The sequence below is a fragment of the Salvia miltiorrhiza genome, chromosome 7, assembly GCF_028751815.1.
Source record: "Salvia miltiorrhiza cultivar Shanhuang (shh) chromosome 7, IMPLAD_Smil_shh, whole genome shotgun sequence".
Taxonomy (NCBI): Eukaryota; Viridiplantae; Streptophyta; class Magnoliopsida; order Lamiales; family Lamiaceae; genus Salvia; species Salvia miltiorrhiza.
This window is the reverse complement of record NC_080393.1, coordinates 50,956,149-50,972,519: the sequence shown is the minus strand read 5'-3', so window position 1 is coordinate 50,972,519 and position 16,371 is coordinate 50,956,149. Positions and strand designations below refer to the sequence as shown.

Here is a 16,371-nt window from a genome sequence, read left to right as displayed (position 1 = left end):
GATAAACAAATAAGTAGCAAATGAGATTCTTGCCCATAATTTATTTTAGTGTGTACCACTTTTAATTTATTATGACTTTTTTTTTCTTTAATTTTAATTTATTATTGTTTTAATATTATACAAAGATAATTAACGAGGGTTCACTCATCCAATTAGGGTTTATAATGATTTTTTTATATTTATTTGAATTAATAATAGATTATTTGGGTTAATTAATTCAAAGTTAGGAGTATAAATTTTTAAAATTTTAATTTTTAGTGATAAATATTAATTAGAGTTCATAATATAATAATAATTTTTATTTTTATAAAAAATATTTATAAAATAAAAAAAATTAAGAGTAGTACACATTAAATTGTGGGACAGATGATCTTATCTGAGTAAGTAGTACTGTTAGACTGATGTATTTATTTATTATTTTTTTAAAAAAAAATCTCTTTATTGGATTTATTCATAATATAAAATGAGGGACTGACTTCACTTGCCAAAAACGCATTGTCAGTGACTCATATGGTTTATTTATTTGAAAGGAAAACAAGAAAAGAAAAAAAACGAAACACCTTCCTGCAACTATGCAGTTATTCGCCCGCCAAAAACCGTTTTCTTCCTTTTCATACTTTTGCCCCCAAATTCCACTTAGGAGGTCTTCCCGGAAATTGATTCAATCAGATGAAAACCCTAATTCTGATATCGATCGCCTTGTTTTCTCTATCCGGAGACATCCTCGCGCTCCAAATCCTCTCCAAATCAAAACTCGAGAAATGCGAAAAGGTCTCAGACTCAGACGAACCCCTCAACTGCACTTCAAAGATCATCCTCGACTTGGCCGTCCCTAGCGAATCAGTAAGTGTGTGCACTATGTGTTTTTTTGCGGCGGCTTCTTATTTCCTACGTCACGATCTTTGGTTTTCTGCTTTTGTAGAGTGGAAGAGAGGCGTCGATGGTGGCGGAGATAGTGGAGGCGGAGGAGAATTCCACGAATCACATGCGTACCATTCGAGTGCCGCCAGTGATAACTATTAACAAATCCGCTGCTTATGCGCTGTACGAGTTGACATATATTAGAGTATGTTAGAATTATCATTTCATTCTTTGATCCATATGCTTGCTTACGTTTTTTTCGGCAGGAGTGGGGTAAATTTTAGTTTAGGGATGAATTTGACTGCATTTCGGTTAATTTTGGGATATGTGGCATTGTATATTATATTGTTCCGCTTAGATTATATTTTAGTAAGGTAATTTTTGAGAAGCATTTTAGTAAGGTAATATTGTTTGTTTAGTTTGTGAATATCTAATCCATTGAAATACCAAATTAACTGGTTGTTAAATCCAGTGGAATTATATCGTATGCTCCTATTTTTTTATTTTATTTTTAAATTTATTCTCTTACCTGAGATTCTTTTACGTGGATTTTCTGTTACAGGATGTCGCGTATAAGCCACAAGAATTTTACGTTAAAACACGAAAATGCGAGCGAGATGCCGGAGCAAATGTAGTTCAAATATGTGAGAGGCAAGTGAACTTTTTGATGAGCCTTCCTGTTCAGTCACTATCTCTCCTTCTAATATTAAGAGGCAATCGCAGAGGAGTATGATTTAGCATGCATAAACGTATTAAATGAATACTAAGAATAAGGTATTGAAGGAATGCAGAAAGAAAGCTATACATCAATCTTCATGGTTGCGTGATAGTTTATACATAATTGGAACTTCGATCAGCACGTAAGTGGAAGAGTGAAATTACTAGCCAGGATAGGTGGATATAAATTCTTCATTAGATCTGCTATCTCTACATGCCCAGTTGCTGTTTGAAGTAAGCATAAGTCGAACATATCTATTTTAAAAGAATTTTACAATCATTATACTTTTGGAGAAGTCACTACAGTGCATCCATTTCTAGCCAGACATCCAAAAGGAAAATTGTTCATCTAAATTTTATATACAATGATATTTATGCATAATTGAATTGCTCAATGCCATTTTCTTCCTGACATGTATCTAGTTGCTCCGTGTTCTTCACCTATGTTGTGAAGTTTTTTACACTAAGGTCTTAGTTTGAACATACTTCTCTTCTACTTGGCATTTTTACTACACACCACTCACCACATGGGACTGTGATATCATGTCACCTTCTAGCCTTTCTCCAAATCCCAGTCTAAATTTTTTATGGTGTATTTTGTGTTTGAAATGATTATGTAGGTTGCGAGATGGGGATGGTCATATTATTGAGCATACTCAGGTATCAATTGAAAGTTTTAACCTTTCTCCATATGCTAGTTTTTCAAGTTTCATTTTTCCAGTATGTAGTGCTTCAGATGCATCAAAGATTCTACCATGAATCCCTGGAAACATATAGAAACAAATATACTTAGTATAGTAATATATATATTTCCTTAATTAGCTAGAAGTCTGGCACAAGAAGTTGCTAGTCGCCACATATTGTTTAATACAACAAATTCAAACCTTCATAAACTTTTATTTTCTTGACAAAAAATCTTTGGAGATTGCTTTGTGAGTAGAGAATGGTCAGAAAGGGCTGGTAAAAGTATCTTTTCTTTTTGTATTTATTTTTCATAGGATTGTGACTTCGTTAATGATAATATTAGAATGGTAAAGATGGAATATGTTAGATGTTTATGTTGTTAATGCCTTCATATACATTCTCTGCACTGGTTTCAATTTCTGGGGTCTTCCAGAAGTTTAAGTAGACGTACATTTATTGTTTCAACCCCTTTGGGCTCTCCTATTATTTCATGAAATTGTGTTGTTATCCATAGCCAACTTGCTGTCCTTGCGGAGACCAGCGCAGGGTCCCATCATCTTGTGGAAATTTTTGTAAGTTTATTGTACTTGTATCAAGTCATCATTTGGAATATGTCTAAATTGTTATGAAGTATGGAGTGACTTTTACAGTTTTGATTATTTAGTTGACAAGTTGGTAAAAGGCAAGGCAAATACAGCACACTGTCTTCGGTTTACAGATGATTGGTAAGGTAACTCTTTCCTTTCTGTATTCTTTTTCTTCCTAGGATTTTCATATCAACTGGAGATGACATGCAATGTCACTCTACGTGAAATTGGGGTTTTAAAAGTTTGTTTATGTAGTTTACTAAATGCATTGCACCCGCTTTTTAAATCATTACATAAAGATATGAGTCAATAGAGTATTAGGTTTTAAAGAGAGTGCACTTCGTGCATACACTAGATGGAAGTCGTGGTCATGAATCTTATGATTGATGTATGTTTGGTTCTTTACATGCACAAGTTTCTTAGATTATTACCTTGTCATTCATCTTTTCATTTTTACTTCTTGTTTTTCTCTCCCCTTTAGACATTCTATTTTCTTATTAATTATGTCCATACTAGGTTCCATGTGTTTGGTATTGGACAACACTCTGTTGGATTTAGTATCCGGATTGAGGTTAAGACAGATTCCAAAATATCGGTACGCCATTTTTGTCTCATCATATATGCTTTAAATGCTGCATAATTAGTTTATTGTCATACTTCCCTAGTATTCCTTTTCTTTGTTACATCATATATTTATACAATTTTTTTTTGTAGTTTATTCAAGTTGTGAATGATTTGGTATTTTACTTGTATGTAATAAATCTATTCTTTTTTCACTACTAAGTGATTTGGTTATTGGAGCTTTTAAAAACTAATTGATTGGAAATTATATCTTAGAGACTATAGAATGCCTTTTGATGCTTCATTTCTGTACCTTCAAATGGTCAGATCGGAAGTTATCATCTAAACAAGAACTAATTCAGGGATTTTTCAGCAGGAAGTTATTGTGGGTCCTAAGAACAGGACTGCAATATCTGATGATAAATTTCTGAGGGTGAATCTGGTTGGGGATTATGTTGGATACACTGATATTCCGTCATTTGATGACTTCTTCCTGGTTATTCCTAGACAGGTAGCTTTCTAATGCTCTGTTTACATTGGATAAAGTTGTGGACTTCTCAACTTTTACAAAGATTGTCGTATGCTAGGTGACATGCTGGTTCTTAAAAGCTGTTAAGAATTGAATTAAATCATTACAGTTATGCAGTTCCATAATATAGCATGCCTCAAAAAATTTGAATACCAAAGTCATAATTTTGTTGATAAAGCATAATTTACCGTTCTTGTGTTAGGAATGTAGCACAAATGCCCCATTCTTTTTGCCCCTGTCAATTAAGGTGTCATGAGGTTTCATATGTGAATCTTAATCAATATCTCCTCTTATTGAAGGGTGTTCCAGGTCAACCTCCAAATCTTGGAAGCAATATTACAATGTGGATGCTTCTTGAACGAGTTCGTTTTACATTAGATGGCCTGGAATGCAACAAAATTGGCGTCAGTTATGAGGCTTTTAACACTCAGCCAGACTTTTGCGCTGCACCGTATTGGAGTTGTTTGCATAATCAACTCTGGAATTTTTGGGACGTTAGTATATTTCCTGAATACCCCCCATAACGTGTTATATCTTCTGAATTGCATGAACATTTTTCTGTTCAATAAGTTATTATCTAATTTCTTGGAGAGCATGAATGGTTTTGTGTTCTTTCATGTGTTGGTGAGTTGGTGTAGTTTTCTTGTTAGTCTTATTCATATAGAAGAAATGGTCGCTGGAAACTATATTAAATTTTTTGCCAGTTTCACTCTTCAATGATATGGCCCCATAGATGTAGAATCTGAGACCTCTGAAGTTCTCTCCATTGAAGTAATATTTCCTGCTCACATGCATTTGAGTAACTTGTAGTGTGAATACTTGTAGTGATGATAGAAGAGTGCTGTTAAGGATTATAATCCAACTGAAATGGCACTTTTCTATATTTTCAGGCAGACCAGAATCGTATCAGCCGGAATCAGGTTCCTCTTTATTGTGTGCAAGGAAGGTTTGAAAGGATAAATCAACATCCAGTAATGTTTTAGGGCATACTTACATTATGGATTTAAACAATACCCATTACTGAAGGCCTAATCATTTTATATAATCTGCAGGATGCCGGAAGTCATGCATTTTCAATAGGGATAACAGAAGTTCTTAACTCCAACCTTTTGATCGAACTGAGAGCTGATGATATAGAATATGTATATCAAAGGTTAATCCTCATTGTATCCTGTTCTCTCTCCCCCTGTTTCATGATTAGAGAAAATGGATTATTTTAATCTGATGTATCTTCTGTCTTTTAAGCAGCAGAAATGAGGCCTCACCTTCTCAATTTTACATTTGATATAATTTTTTTCCGGATATTTTAAAAGTCTGATCAACTTTTACCTTTTGCAGGAGCCCTGGAAAAATATTAGACATATCTGTACCTACTTTTGAAGCCCTGACACAATTTGGTACTGCAAGAATCACAACAAAAAATATTGGTGAAGTTGAAGCGTCCTACAGCCTTACTGTAAGATTGGTGTTAAAACTAAATAGTTGGACAACAATTTCCAATGATCATTTTTACTAAATAGAGACAATACAGAGTTCTTTTTGGGGTAACTTGAACCAATGCCATGTTAAAATGAGAGTTCTCTAACTGAATTTATTTAAGGAGCCCTTTTTGAAATCTTTCATAATGTTTTAATTGCGTAAAATGAGAGTTCTCTAACTGAATTTATTTAAGGAGTCCTTTTTGAAATCTTTCATAATGTTTTAATTGCGTAAAAATTGGATTTCTCAGAAATTGTTGTTTACCTGTGCTCCAATATACATTATCTAGATTATTGATTGAGACTTTCTTGCAGTTTGATTGCTCATCTGGGGTGAGCCAAATGGAGGTAGCTATTTCGACGTCACTACTCTTTGCTCAAATTGTTTTTCAACATAAAAACAGATAGGTAGTTGGTAATTCATCATGTTATTTGTGATAGCACAGGAACAATTCTACATAATGAAGCCAAAAGAAGCAGTAACCAGATCATTTAAATTGTACCCAACTACAGATCAAGCTGCTAGATATGCATGCTCAGGTATAGTTATTTATTGGTTTGAGTAATTTATAAACCTGCTGATATATCAGTTGTAGTTTCCTGACCCATATTGCCAGATATTGTAAATATTGCCTTTTACCTATATTCTGATTACAGCCATCCTGAAGGACTCCGATTTTAGTGAAGTTGATAGAGCAGAGTGTCAATTTACGACTACAGCTACTGTTCTTGAGAATGGATCACAGGTTTGGTTGAAGTTCAATATCAAAATTCCTTAGAAGTAAAAAGTTGACAAAGAAAATGACCGATTTATCCAGTTATTTTCTTCCCATGACTGTACACAATAATTATCTTTGCTCGTCGACCTATCAGAAAAACAGAGCATTTTCAAAGAAAAGATGATGGTCTGACTTTTCATACTCTTAGGCAGTTCATTGGTTTAGGAGACCATAATTTTGTTAATAACCTTATACTCTAGTAAACTGAATATAGCTGATTTTTTTATTAAATATTTTTACTAATCAACTTGATGCTGGCTGTCTGACTTTTATAAACAATTTATCAGCTCCAAACACCAATTCTTGTATTCATGATTGGATGGACTTGAATTCTTTAATTTGACAACATTGTTCATGCTCGATATTCAGACTCCATTTCAACCTCCGACGACCAGTTATAATGGTTTCTTTGAATCCATTGAGGAGCTGTGGAACAAGTTTTGGATATTCTTGGCAGATTTCATTACCGGGAAAAACTGCAGGTGCTCTCTTTTCTTCTCTCGGAAGAGTTGATCTTTCAAATTCTGAAAGATAATTTTTGCCTGGGTGTTTGGAGTTCTTTGTTCTCGATATATTACATGCATATTTTATTTTTATTTTTCATTGTTTTAGTAATAATTCTTTGAGTTTCTGAGTGAGTTTCTATAATAAATGAAAAACACACTGCCATGCATGAGGAATTTGTGTATTCGTGTATTTCGTCACTTGCATGCTTTACTTGTGCCATCCATTTTCTTTTTCTATTATGTATCATTCAGATAAACATAAACATATGTACAAATCAAAATTTTGTCTTCTTATGATACTATATCTCCATGCGATCTGCGTTTACGTTGAGTTTCCATCTCGTGCCACAATGTGCGATGTACTTGCTGAAGGTTCCAAGTTGGACCTAACAGTTCACCTGTGATTTGTGGCACGCAGGAAGAAGTGTTCCGGGTTTTTCGACTTCAGCTGCCACATTCAGTATATCTGCATAAGTTGGATGCTGATGTTCGGCCTATTTCTAGCTATCTTTCCCACAGGTAACGCACTTGTGAATTGTGGTTTTTCTAAAACATGCCATGACAGAAGGTCTAAGTCAGTGATGTCTCATCTTTTGTGAGATGCAGCGATTGTTCTTGTTTGGCTCTTACACGAGAAAGGGCTGTTTGATCCTATATACGACTGGTGGGAGGATCATTTCTGGCCTCGCGACGAAACAGATCAACATCAGAATCAACATCAACAACATCCACGGAAGCATGATATGAGGCATCAACATCACAAGCGTGATGCTCAAAGGAGGCGAAGCAGTCGCATTGATCATAGGCATAGAAGCAGAAGTGAGGAAAGTGATTACCATTATTATCTTCACCATGTTCACAAGGACAAGCACAAGCATACAAGACTCAAGAATTCGAGCATAATGGAGGAAGAGGATAGAGCTAGGCATCATCATCATCGTCGTCGCTAAAGAGACTCGAGATGACTATTTAAACAAGTAATTTCCCAAAACCATTTTACTTCTAATGACTCGACTTCATCGCAGACTTGCATATATGCTTTGTATATTTTCTACTTATGTATCTTTCTACACCTCAAAAATCTGTATAAAACCCAAAACTTCCTAGCATATTTTTTAATGATCCGATACAATATTTTTAGTGTATATTCTCTTCGTCCTATTATTTATGGCACGTAGCTTTTTAACACGGGGATTAAGGATAAGAAAATTCGTGAAAAAAGATGTGTGATCCATATATTTAGGATTGTGTTTAGAGGATTAAAATAATGCCAAATAATCTGAAATTAAAATAATCATCCCTTACATATCAAATTTACTCATTGATTTTCCTGTTTTCATTTCTTAAAAACTGTGCATAAATTAAACATTCGGCCAACATATCAAATTTTTGGCAAACTTAGTTTCTGAATTCATTAATTAAAAAATATTGCCTACCAACCATCCGAATTCATTATATCTGTTGGTTAATTAAGTTCTTAATTAAGCCGTAATTTTTTCAAATAGAAAACAGGTCATTTAGGTTGGGATAACCTAAAATGAAATACGTGTCATTAATAATGGAACGGAGGAAATATAAGTTAAAAAAAATGATTAGTTAATATAAATACGCAGGATTGTTGCATCAATTTCATCCCACATATTAGACTATTGTTATATAAAGCTGGAAATATTTTATTTAAAAAATATTCTTTATTAAAAAAAAAATACTTTTTTTAGTAAAAAAATAATTAATTAATTAAATAATAATGATGATGACGGCGATGTATGTTTCATACAAATATACACGCCAAAACTTAAATTTAAGAAGAGTAAGAATGGAATGGAATGAAATTAAATGACTAATTTTATGGTAGGTGGAATGAATGATGATTACTATAGACGTATAATTACAAATGGAATGGTGATTCTTATCACAAAAATATATCAAGCAAATGAATGGAATGAAGGTAGAGATCATTATTTCATTATCTCTTTCATTTCATCATACCAATCACCTTCTTATAATGGGACAAATGGAATATTTCTTAATCCGAGTGTATTTATCTACAATTAGAACAAAAGTCGATGTATGAAATATCAACTTTGATATGGTAAAGATAAAAATTATTCACTTACATAAAAAATTAAAAATTAGTTATTTTTTATGCAAAATACAAATTTACCCCTAACATTAAAATTGTCTATACCTGCTCTCTCTCTCTCTCTTCTCACGCACTTAGCTCTATCTCTGCTCTCACCATTCACAAACTCTTCTCTCTGTTATTTTCTTTATTATTATGATTTTTTAATTTGATTTTTTTTATACAGTGAATCAAGCAAAATAAATTTAAATTTAAAAATTATAAATATCTTGAGATATTCAAAGTTTCAAATCATCGTAAGAAAATATATATTAACTTATAATATTTTTTATCTATTTGATGTAATTTTAAAAAATGAAAACCCTCTTAGTGTTGGTTAGGCCACGTGGCCCATATAGCTACATCGGTGAAGCCCTAAATTTAGTTGGCACTTCTAGAATTGTGTGTATATAGGAAATATCCACCCTCGACTACTCGTTAAAAATGGATCAAATCAAGAAGTCGCGAAGGAAAAAATGGTCAACTCTACGATGACATAGTGAGGGTTATTAATCATAGATGTTTGAAAATTTTATTAAAAGTTATTAATTGTTGAGGTCTAAAAAAACGTAACCATGATGAAATCGACATGTCTACTGAGAATATTGTATACCAATTCTTTTTTCCAAAATTTAAGATGTAAGATAATTTAATTTGGTATGTCATTTCATACATTATATTTAGTTTATTAAGATATTTTTGTAATCAAATTTTGTATGCATATACACTTTTATGAATTTCGATGCACGGGCATATTTTTAAAGGTCACGAAAAAATCAAATGCTCAGTTACAATCAACAATATATACATACCTAGAAGCAAATTAAAATATAAAAAGGAGCTAGATAGATGCAGGCGAGAACCATACTCTTATAGGCCTAAGGGGGTTCAAATGTGCTCTATAGGCCGGTTCTTACATGCACGTTTTTGTATATGAAAATAGATTACTAGTTTTAATTATTTTTTCTAAACCTATATTATAGGGCAGAAGATAAATTTTGGTTTTCATTTGAGTGATGAATCATGAATGTTACATTGTTGCTAATTGTTGCATATCAACTGCATTAATTAAAAAAGCTGCTTACTATGATTAGTGTTTTTTTAAAAACCTATTTTATATACAAAAATGTAATTTCCGTAACCTATCTTTTTTTTCTATTTAAGCTGGCTCTTCTTTGTACGATGTTATAACCTCAACTCTCTAGCTAGCTAATTTTGTATAACAAAATTGGTTGTAGATTAATACGATCAGAAATAATGTTTGCCTTAGTTTTAACGGTGCTGGTGATCCTCATTGCAAAGTGGGTTCACAGATGCTGGACTCCCAAGTGCAACGGCACGCTCCCACCGGGCTCGATGGGCTTGCCACTGCTCGGGGAGACTCTGCACTTCCTCGCTTCGACCACCTCCAACGATGTTCCTCCTTTCCTGCGTAATAGGATGCAGAAGTAAGTTAGGGTTATTAATGAACAAAGCTACTCGGCTCATAAGTTATTAAAAGCTCGTTCATGCTCGTTTAGTGTGGCTCATTTAGCTAAACAAACTGAGAGTGAAGTTGATAGTATTCGGCTCATTAAGTAATTTACCTAGAAAATATAAAATTATCATAAGTACATTTGATGTCTATATATACATAAATATATATCTTTTGTAAGAATTGAGAACCATGCATGAACACATATGTTCACGATTTAACCATCTCTTGTTCATGTATTTTATGTGTTTGTGAATGGTTCTCAATTCTCACGAAAATATGTAATTCTTAGTCATTCGATTATTAAGATCTACGGTGGATGCATCATCTAAATGGATGAATGCATCAACTGGGTTCGAATCCTAAAGGACGTGAAAATTAATTTTTTTAGTGCATTAATTATGAATGCATCGTTCTCACAACATTTTTTTTCATGTCACTAATTCAAAAAAGCAATTATACAATGGGCATTGCCTGTTGTCATGTTTTTTAACCTATGAGGTGTTGATTTTATTGTAGTAAGGGTATAATCATGTGAAATTAGTTGCTCCGACACCACCACTCACGTCGCCACGGGGCAAGCGATCCAAACTTTATTATGTGATACAAAAATTATATATGCATATTGTTAAACTAAATATGCATATGGCTTAACACAAATATGCTCACAAAATATAAAATCTCTTAATTAAATCATATACATACGTTGGAACACCTTAAAAGCTCTCAAAAGTATTTGACAAAAATCGTATACTAAACAACGTATAAAATCTATATTAGGAACTTCAAAATAGATAAATAACTTCATCATCAACCCCATCTTAGTTTTTCATGACCATAAACAACAATCGATAAACAAAAATAGTCATACATGTTTTCGTTATTTCCAGCATATACCATTTCCATTTAATTCGCGTTAATTAACTCAAAATTCCCTTTATAATTCATGAATTCAATTATTCAAACACTTTGACAACATATATCTTATACAGGTATGGGCCTGTTTTCAAGACTAGTTTGGTGGGGCAGGCGATGATCGTGTCAACGGATGCCGATCTCAACTACTTCATCTTTCAGAAGGAGGGAGAGCTGTTCGAGAGCTGGTATCCCGACACATTCACCAAAATCTTTGGCACCCAAAACCTATCCAATCTGCACGGCTTCTTGTTCAAGTACGTCAAGAATATGGTGCTCAATCTAGTTGGCTCAGAAAGGCTCATCGCGATGCTTCCAGAAATCGAGGGCGCCTCAAGCCGTTGCTTGAAGACGTGGTCCGGCCACGATAGTGTTGATGTCAGGGAAACTACGGCTCAGGTTAGCCCTAAGCAAAATAAGAAATGAATGCCTTTTTTGTTTAATATTGAGTTAATTTTCATTAAAAGTAAGACTACAATTGAAGTTTCGTTGATCGTTATAACGGTTTTTTAATTGAAACTCTATTTGTATAGTCTCCTTCCAAATAGATATATAAAATAAATTGTCAATTTCTTTTTTCTAGCCACTAACGGTTTTTTAAATGAAACTATATTTGATATTTAATTTTGTTTTGTAGATGATATTTGATCTCACTGCTAAAAAGCTGATCAGTTACGACTCAGAAAAATCGTCAGAGGATTTGAGGGGATATTTTGAAGCTTTCATAAAGGGATTAATTTCATTTCCCTTCAACATTCCTGGAACATCTTACTACCAATGCTTACAAGTATGTCCACTAATTATTTCAACTCATGCGTCGCGTATGCATGCATGCATGTGTAACTTCTCAATTTGATATGATAATTTTATAAATAAGAGGGGTATGAGTAATAGATCATAGATATGGGATGGATAAGTGAGAACTGCATCTTTTTGTTTGTAAATAAGAACCATTTTAATTCAATAATTAAGTAATTACCACACCAAATTTTAAAGTTGGTATGCAAAATATAGAGTAATTTCAGTCCTCCCTCCGACAACATAACCTCTCTTTTCAACATGATCAGGGAAGAAAAAAGGCGTTGAAGATGCTGAAGAACATGCTTCAAGAGAGACGAGAAAGGCCGCGAGAAACGCAGAGTGATTTCTTCGATTATGTGTTGAAAGAAGTTGAACGTGAGGATAAGATACTGACAGAGGATATTGCTTTGGATTTGATGTTCGTGCTGCTCTTCGCCAGCTACGAAACAACCTCATTGGCGCTCACTTTAGCAATAAAATTTCTATCGGACCATCCCTCTGTTTTAAAACAATTAATGGTCACTACCTTCTTAATTATTGTGATATCTATGAGACTGAACACGTCGTACAATAAATTAACTTAGTGTTGTATGTCGTGAATTCATTAATTTCTTGCACAACATGTACAATTTATTGCACAGAACGTATAAATTACTGCAGTTCACACAGTTTTGAATTGAAGGTTCAAATGAGAACCTTTTCATTTTGAGGACTGCAGTAACGTATACTTTCAGTGCAATAAAATAAGTTGCATGTGTTGTTAAATAAATTAACATTGCATTGTATATATATCGCAATTTTTGTTGAGTACTTGATGATAATTTTGGTTGCATTGCAGGAAGAGCACGAGGCAATCATAAAAAGGAGGGAAAATCCAGATTCGGGACTAACATGGAGTGAATACAAATCAATGAAATTTACATTTCAGGCGAATATATATATTTCAATTTATATATCATAATGTTCCATTGTATTTGAATATTTGAATGAATTGATGACGATGTATTATTGCATGCAGATCATCAATGAAACTCTGAGGCTAGCTAACATAGCTCCTGTGATTTTCAGAAAAGCAATGAAAGAAACTAAATTTAAAGGTTAGAAATTATTTAAGTGTGTGTAATTGAAGAATATATATATATACTTAAGTTATAACCCTAATTATATATGCAGAATATACCATACCGGCAGGTTGGCCTGTTATGGTATGCCCTCCAACCCTTCACTTAGACCCCAACACATACAAAGATCCACTCCTATTCAATCCATGGCGGTGGGAGGCAAGTGCTAATTAATTAACTGTCTTCTTAAATTATAAAACTTTGATCAAATTTTGATTTTGCACATTACAAAAAAATCATACCGTAGAAAAACTATATTTGAAATCACAAATTCTCATGTGCACGTACAGTGTCATTTCGATAACATGATAGTGTCATTTAATGTTAGTGTCATTTCACTATAGTGTTAGTGTCATTTTGCGATAGTGTTATTTATATAACATGATAGTGTCATTTGTAAAACAAAATAGTATTAGTGTCATTTCTAGATAGTGTTAGTGTTAGTGTCATTTAATGTAAGTATTAGTGTCATTTTGCACCCGGGTGCACAGGGACCACCTCATTTTAAATTCACTATTATGATTTTACCATGAAGATTGGTTTATCCCCGAGGTAGGGTTTTGAGGTTATTAAATTCTCGTTTTTTAGTGGGGAAATCTTCACTAGGATTTTGTTTTTATTTAAATTCTAATTTTTGTCATGTTGGTGTGTCCCATAATTATGTCAAATTAGTGGTATCTCAATTCTATTATGAAGGTAACTCAATCTCGACCAGAAAATCAAAATTAGTTAAAAATATACTCTCTCCGTCCCCAAAATAAGTTCCTCTTTGGGGACGTCACGGGTTTTAATGAAAAATGGTAAAATGTATTGATAGTGGAGAAAAATATGTTATAATTAGTATTGAGAGCGGTGAAAATGTGAAAAAGTGTTATAATTAGTATTGAGAGTGGTGAAAAAGTGAAAAGTAAGAATAAATAAAGTATTATTAGTGGTGGGATAGTTGTCCAAAAATGGAAAGAAAAAAAGAGGAACTTATTTGGGGGACGTCCCAAAAAGGAAAAAGAGGAACTTATTTCAGGGACAGAGGGAGTATATAGTAATTTAGAAAGAGAATATTTCTATTGGGTCTAAAACCAAAATTTAGTCCAAGTTCGATTATATGCTAATCCAAAAATATATCTATACTAATATAAGAAAGTGTCTTGGGCACAAAATATAGATGGTCTATTATGTCCCTATATAACATATTTAATTTTAAGGGTAATTGTGTAAATTATATAATATATATTTTGAAAAATATATTAATTCATTAGATTTTAAACTACTATAAAAAATACTATATTAAATAATTATATTACATTATCTATTAAATTTGACACACACACACACACATACACACACACACACACACACATATATATATATATATATATATATATATATATATTATAAAATCTACTAATATAAAAAATGTATTCGGCACAAAATATAGATGGACTATTATGTCCCTATTGTATATTAATTTTCAGGGTAATAGTGTAAATTATGTACTATATATTTAGAAGAGTATATTAATTCATTAGATATTAAATTACTTAAAAAATATATTAATTAAATTAAATTACCTTATCCAAATTAATCTATTTGATACATACCTGTAACTCTTTTTAGAATCCTGATTCCTGAAACAAATAAATATCCTATAAAATCTAACTATTTAACTAGATAAATGAAAAACTTTTGGACCAAAGGATTTTCTTAATTTGGAGATATATATTAATATATCGATAAATTAATAATTTTGTAATTTATAGAGTGCTTTCTTAATTTCAAAAAATATAATTACAAATAAAGTTATAATGTGTAAAAAAATGAGAAATAATATTTTAAATAAATATGTGTATCTATCAATTCATTGTGGCTGATATTACTGGAGATCGTAATGATGATCGAGCTGAAGTTGATTTAACAATAGGTTCATATTTTAACAAGTTACCATAATATTCATAATTGTTATATTTTAACAATTATTAATTTTATTAACAAGACCTATATATTCATAAAGGGATTATATAAAAAATTAGTATTATTTTATTAATATTGATGATTTTTAAACTGACCTAAGTCAGGATCGAAGAAATTTATTAGTATATAAAGTTTACTAATTTATTTGAGTATTATTTTGAAGAGGTTTTTCTTATAGTTATAGAATCAAATAGACCAAATTAATAATTAAAAATTTAAATATAATAAATCTAATATTTTTTTTTTACTTTTATCGAATAAAACAATATTTATTAATGCCTACAACGTATGCTCTTTCTGCTAGTATACAAAATATGTGGTAAATTAGCCTATTTTATTTGAACAATACAGGGAGTAGACACGCACGTGGCGTCGAGAAAGTTCATGGTGTTCGGAGGAGGGGTGAGAGTCTGCGTGGGAGCGGATTTTGCCAAGCTGCAGATGGCAGTCTTTCTCCATTGCTTGGTCACAAAATACAAGTAATTATAAGAAATCATTTCAATAAGTAAATTAGTTTGGTGGAATTAATCATATTGATGTATGTATAATGAAGTAATGCAATTTGCAGGTGGAAAGCAATCAAAGGAGGAGAGATTGTTCGAACTCCTGGCTTGCAGTTTCCAAATGGATATCACATCCACATCTCTCCAAATTAGATGATATACCTATGTCATAATCCATAGATACCAATAAGTGGAGTAGTGTGCGTTTTATCTAGTCCATAGTATTTTTCTTCTTTTAAATGTTTTGGTTTGATAAAATAAACGAGTACTCTTTTTCCTTACATGGTGTTTTTTCCATTGGATTTTCACCGTTAAGGTTCTAATGAGACTCGGCCAGCCCTTAGTTTGCTTTTTGTGCTTTCAAGGGTTTGTTTGTTTTTTTCTTTTTTACTTTCTTTTTCGTTTTTTCCTAATAGATATATTAGTAAAGAGTCCTAATGTTATCAAGATAATAAGTGTTCCGAGTAGTGAATTACGCTTTCCCTACTTATATTTGTGATAATAATATAATAAAATTGCATCGAGTATCCATTTCTATGTATAACCTTCAACATAAAGAGGGCATGAACCCTGCGAGAAATCTAACAAAAATGAAGAAGAGCAAATTAAGCAAGCTAAGCATGCCTAAGAGTAGGGATGGCAGTGGATCCTGGATCCGGTCCAGATCCGTGGATCCAGATCCGATTTTACGGATCTGGATCTCAATTTTTTGGATCCACGGATCTGGATCTGGATCTGGATCTGGAAATTTGAGATCCGGATCCG

General features: G+C 32.5%; 2 protein-coding genes across 3 annotated transcripts; both read left to right on the top strand.

The window, feature by feature from the left end:
• The first annotated feature begins 509 nt into the window (after positions 1 to 509).
• Positions 510 to 7,847, top strand: LOC130994679 (protein HAPLESS 2). 2 transcript variants are annotated; one of them, XM_057919750.1, is made up of 18 exons: positions 510 to 843; positions 923 to 1,066; positions 1,424 to 1,512; positions 2,199 to 2,238; positions 2,777 to 2,834; positions 2,927 to 2,987; positions 3,366 to 3,444; positions 3,787 to 3,921; positions 4,239 to 4,433; positions 4,830 to 4,910; positions 4,992 to 5,092; positions 5,278 to 5,395; positions 5,733 to 5,765; positions 5,864 to 5,957; positions 6,075 to 6,163; positions 6,566 to 6,678; positions 7,121 to 7,221; positions 7,309 to 7,847. In XM_057919750.1, exons 1-18 carry the CDS (start codon positions 670 to 672, stop codon positions 7,650 to 7,652), a joined length of 2,049 nt encoding a protein of 682 aa, XP_057775733.1. In that variant the 5' UTR covers positions 510 to 669; the 3' UTR covers positions 7,653 to 7,847. The 2 variants fall into 2 exon arrangements, with proteins under 2 accessions (XP_057775733.1, XP_057775732.1); XM_057919749.1 differs by having other exon boundaries at positions 3,784 to 3,921.
• A 2,166-nt stretch (positions 7,848 to 10,013) lies between these two features.
• Positions 10,014 to 16,130, top strand: LOC130994678 (cytochrome P450 87A3-like). Its single transcript, XM_057919748.1, has 9 exons — positions 10,014 to 10,272; positions 11,291 to 11,612; positions 11,851 to 12,000; positions 12,281 to 12,532; positions 12,853 to 12,942; positions 13,033 to 13,111; positions 13,188 to 13,294; positions 15,455 to 15,582; positions 15,672 to 16,130. Exons 1-9 carry the CDS (start codon positions 10,082 to 10,084, stop codon positions 15,757 to 15,759), a joined length of 1,407 nt encoding a protein of 468 aa, XP_057775731.1. The 5' UTR covers positions 10,014 to 10,081; the 3' UTR covers positions 15,760 to 16,130.
• Positions 16,131 to 16,371: the final 241 nt, after the last annotated feature.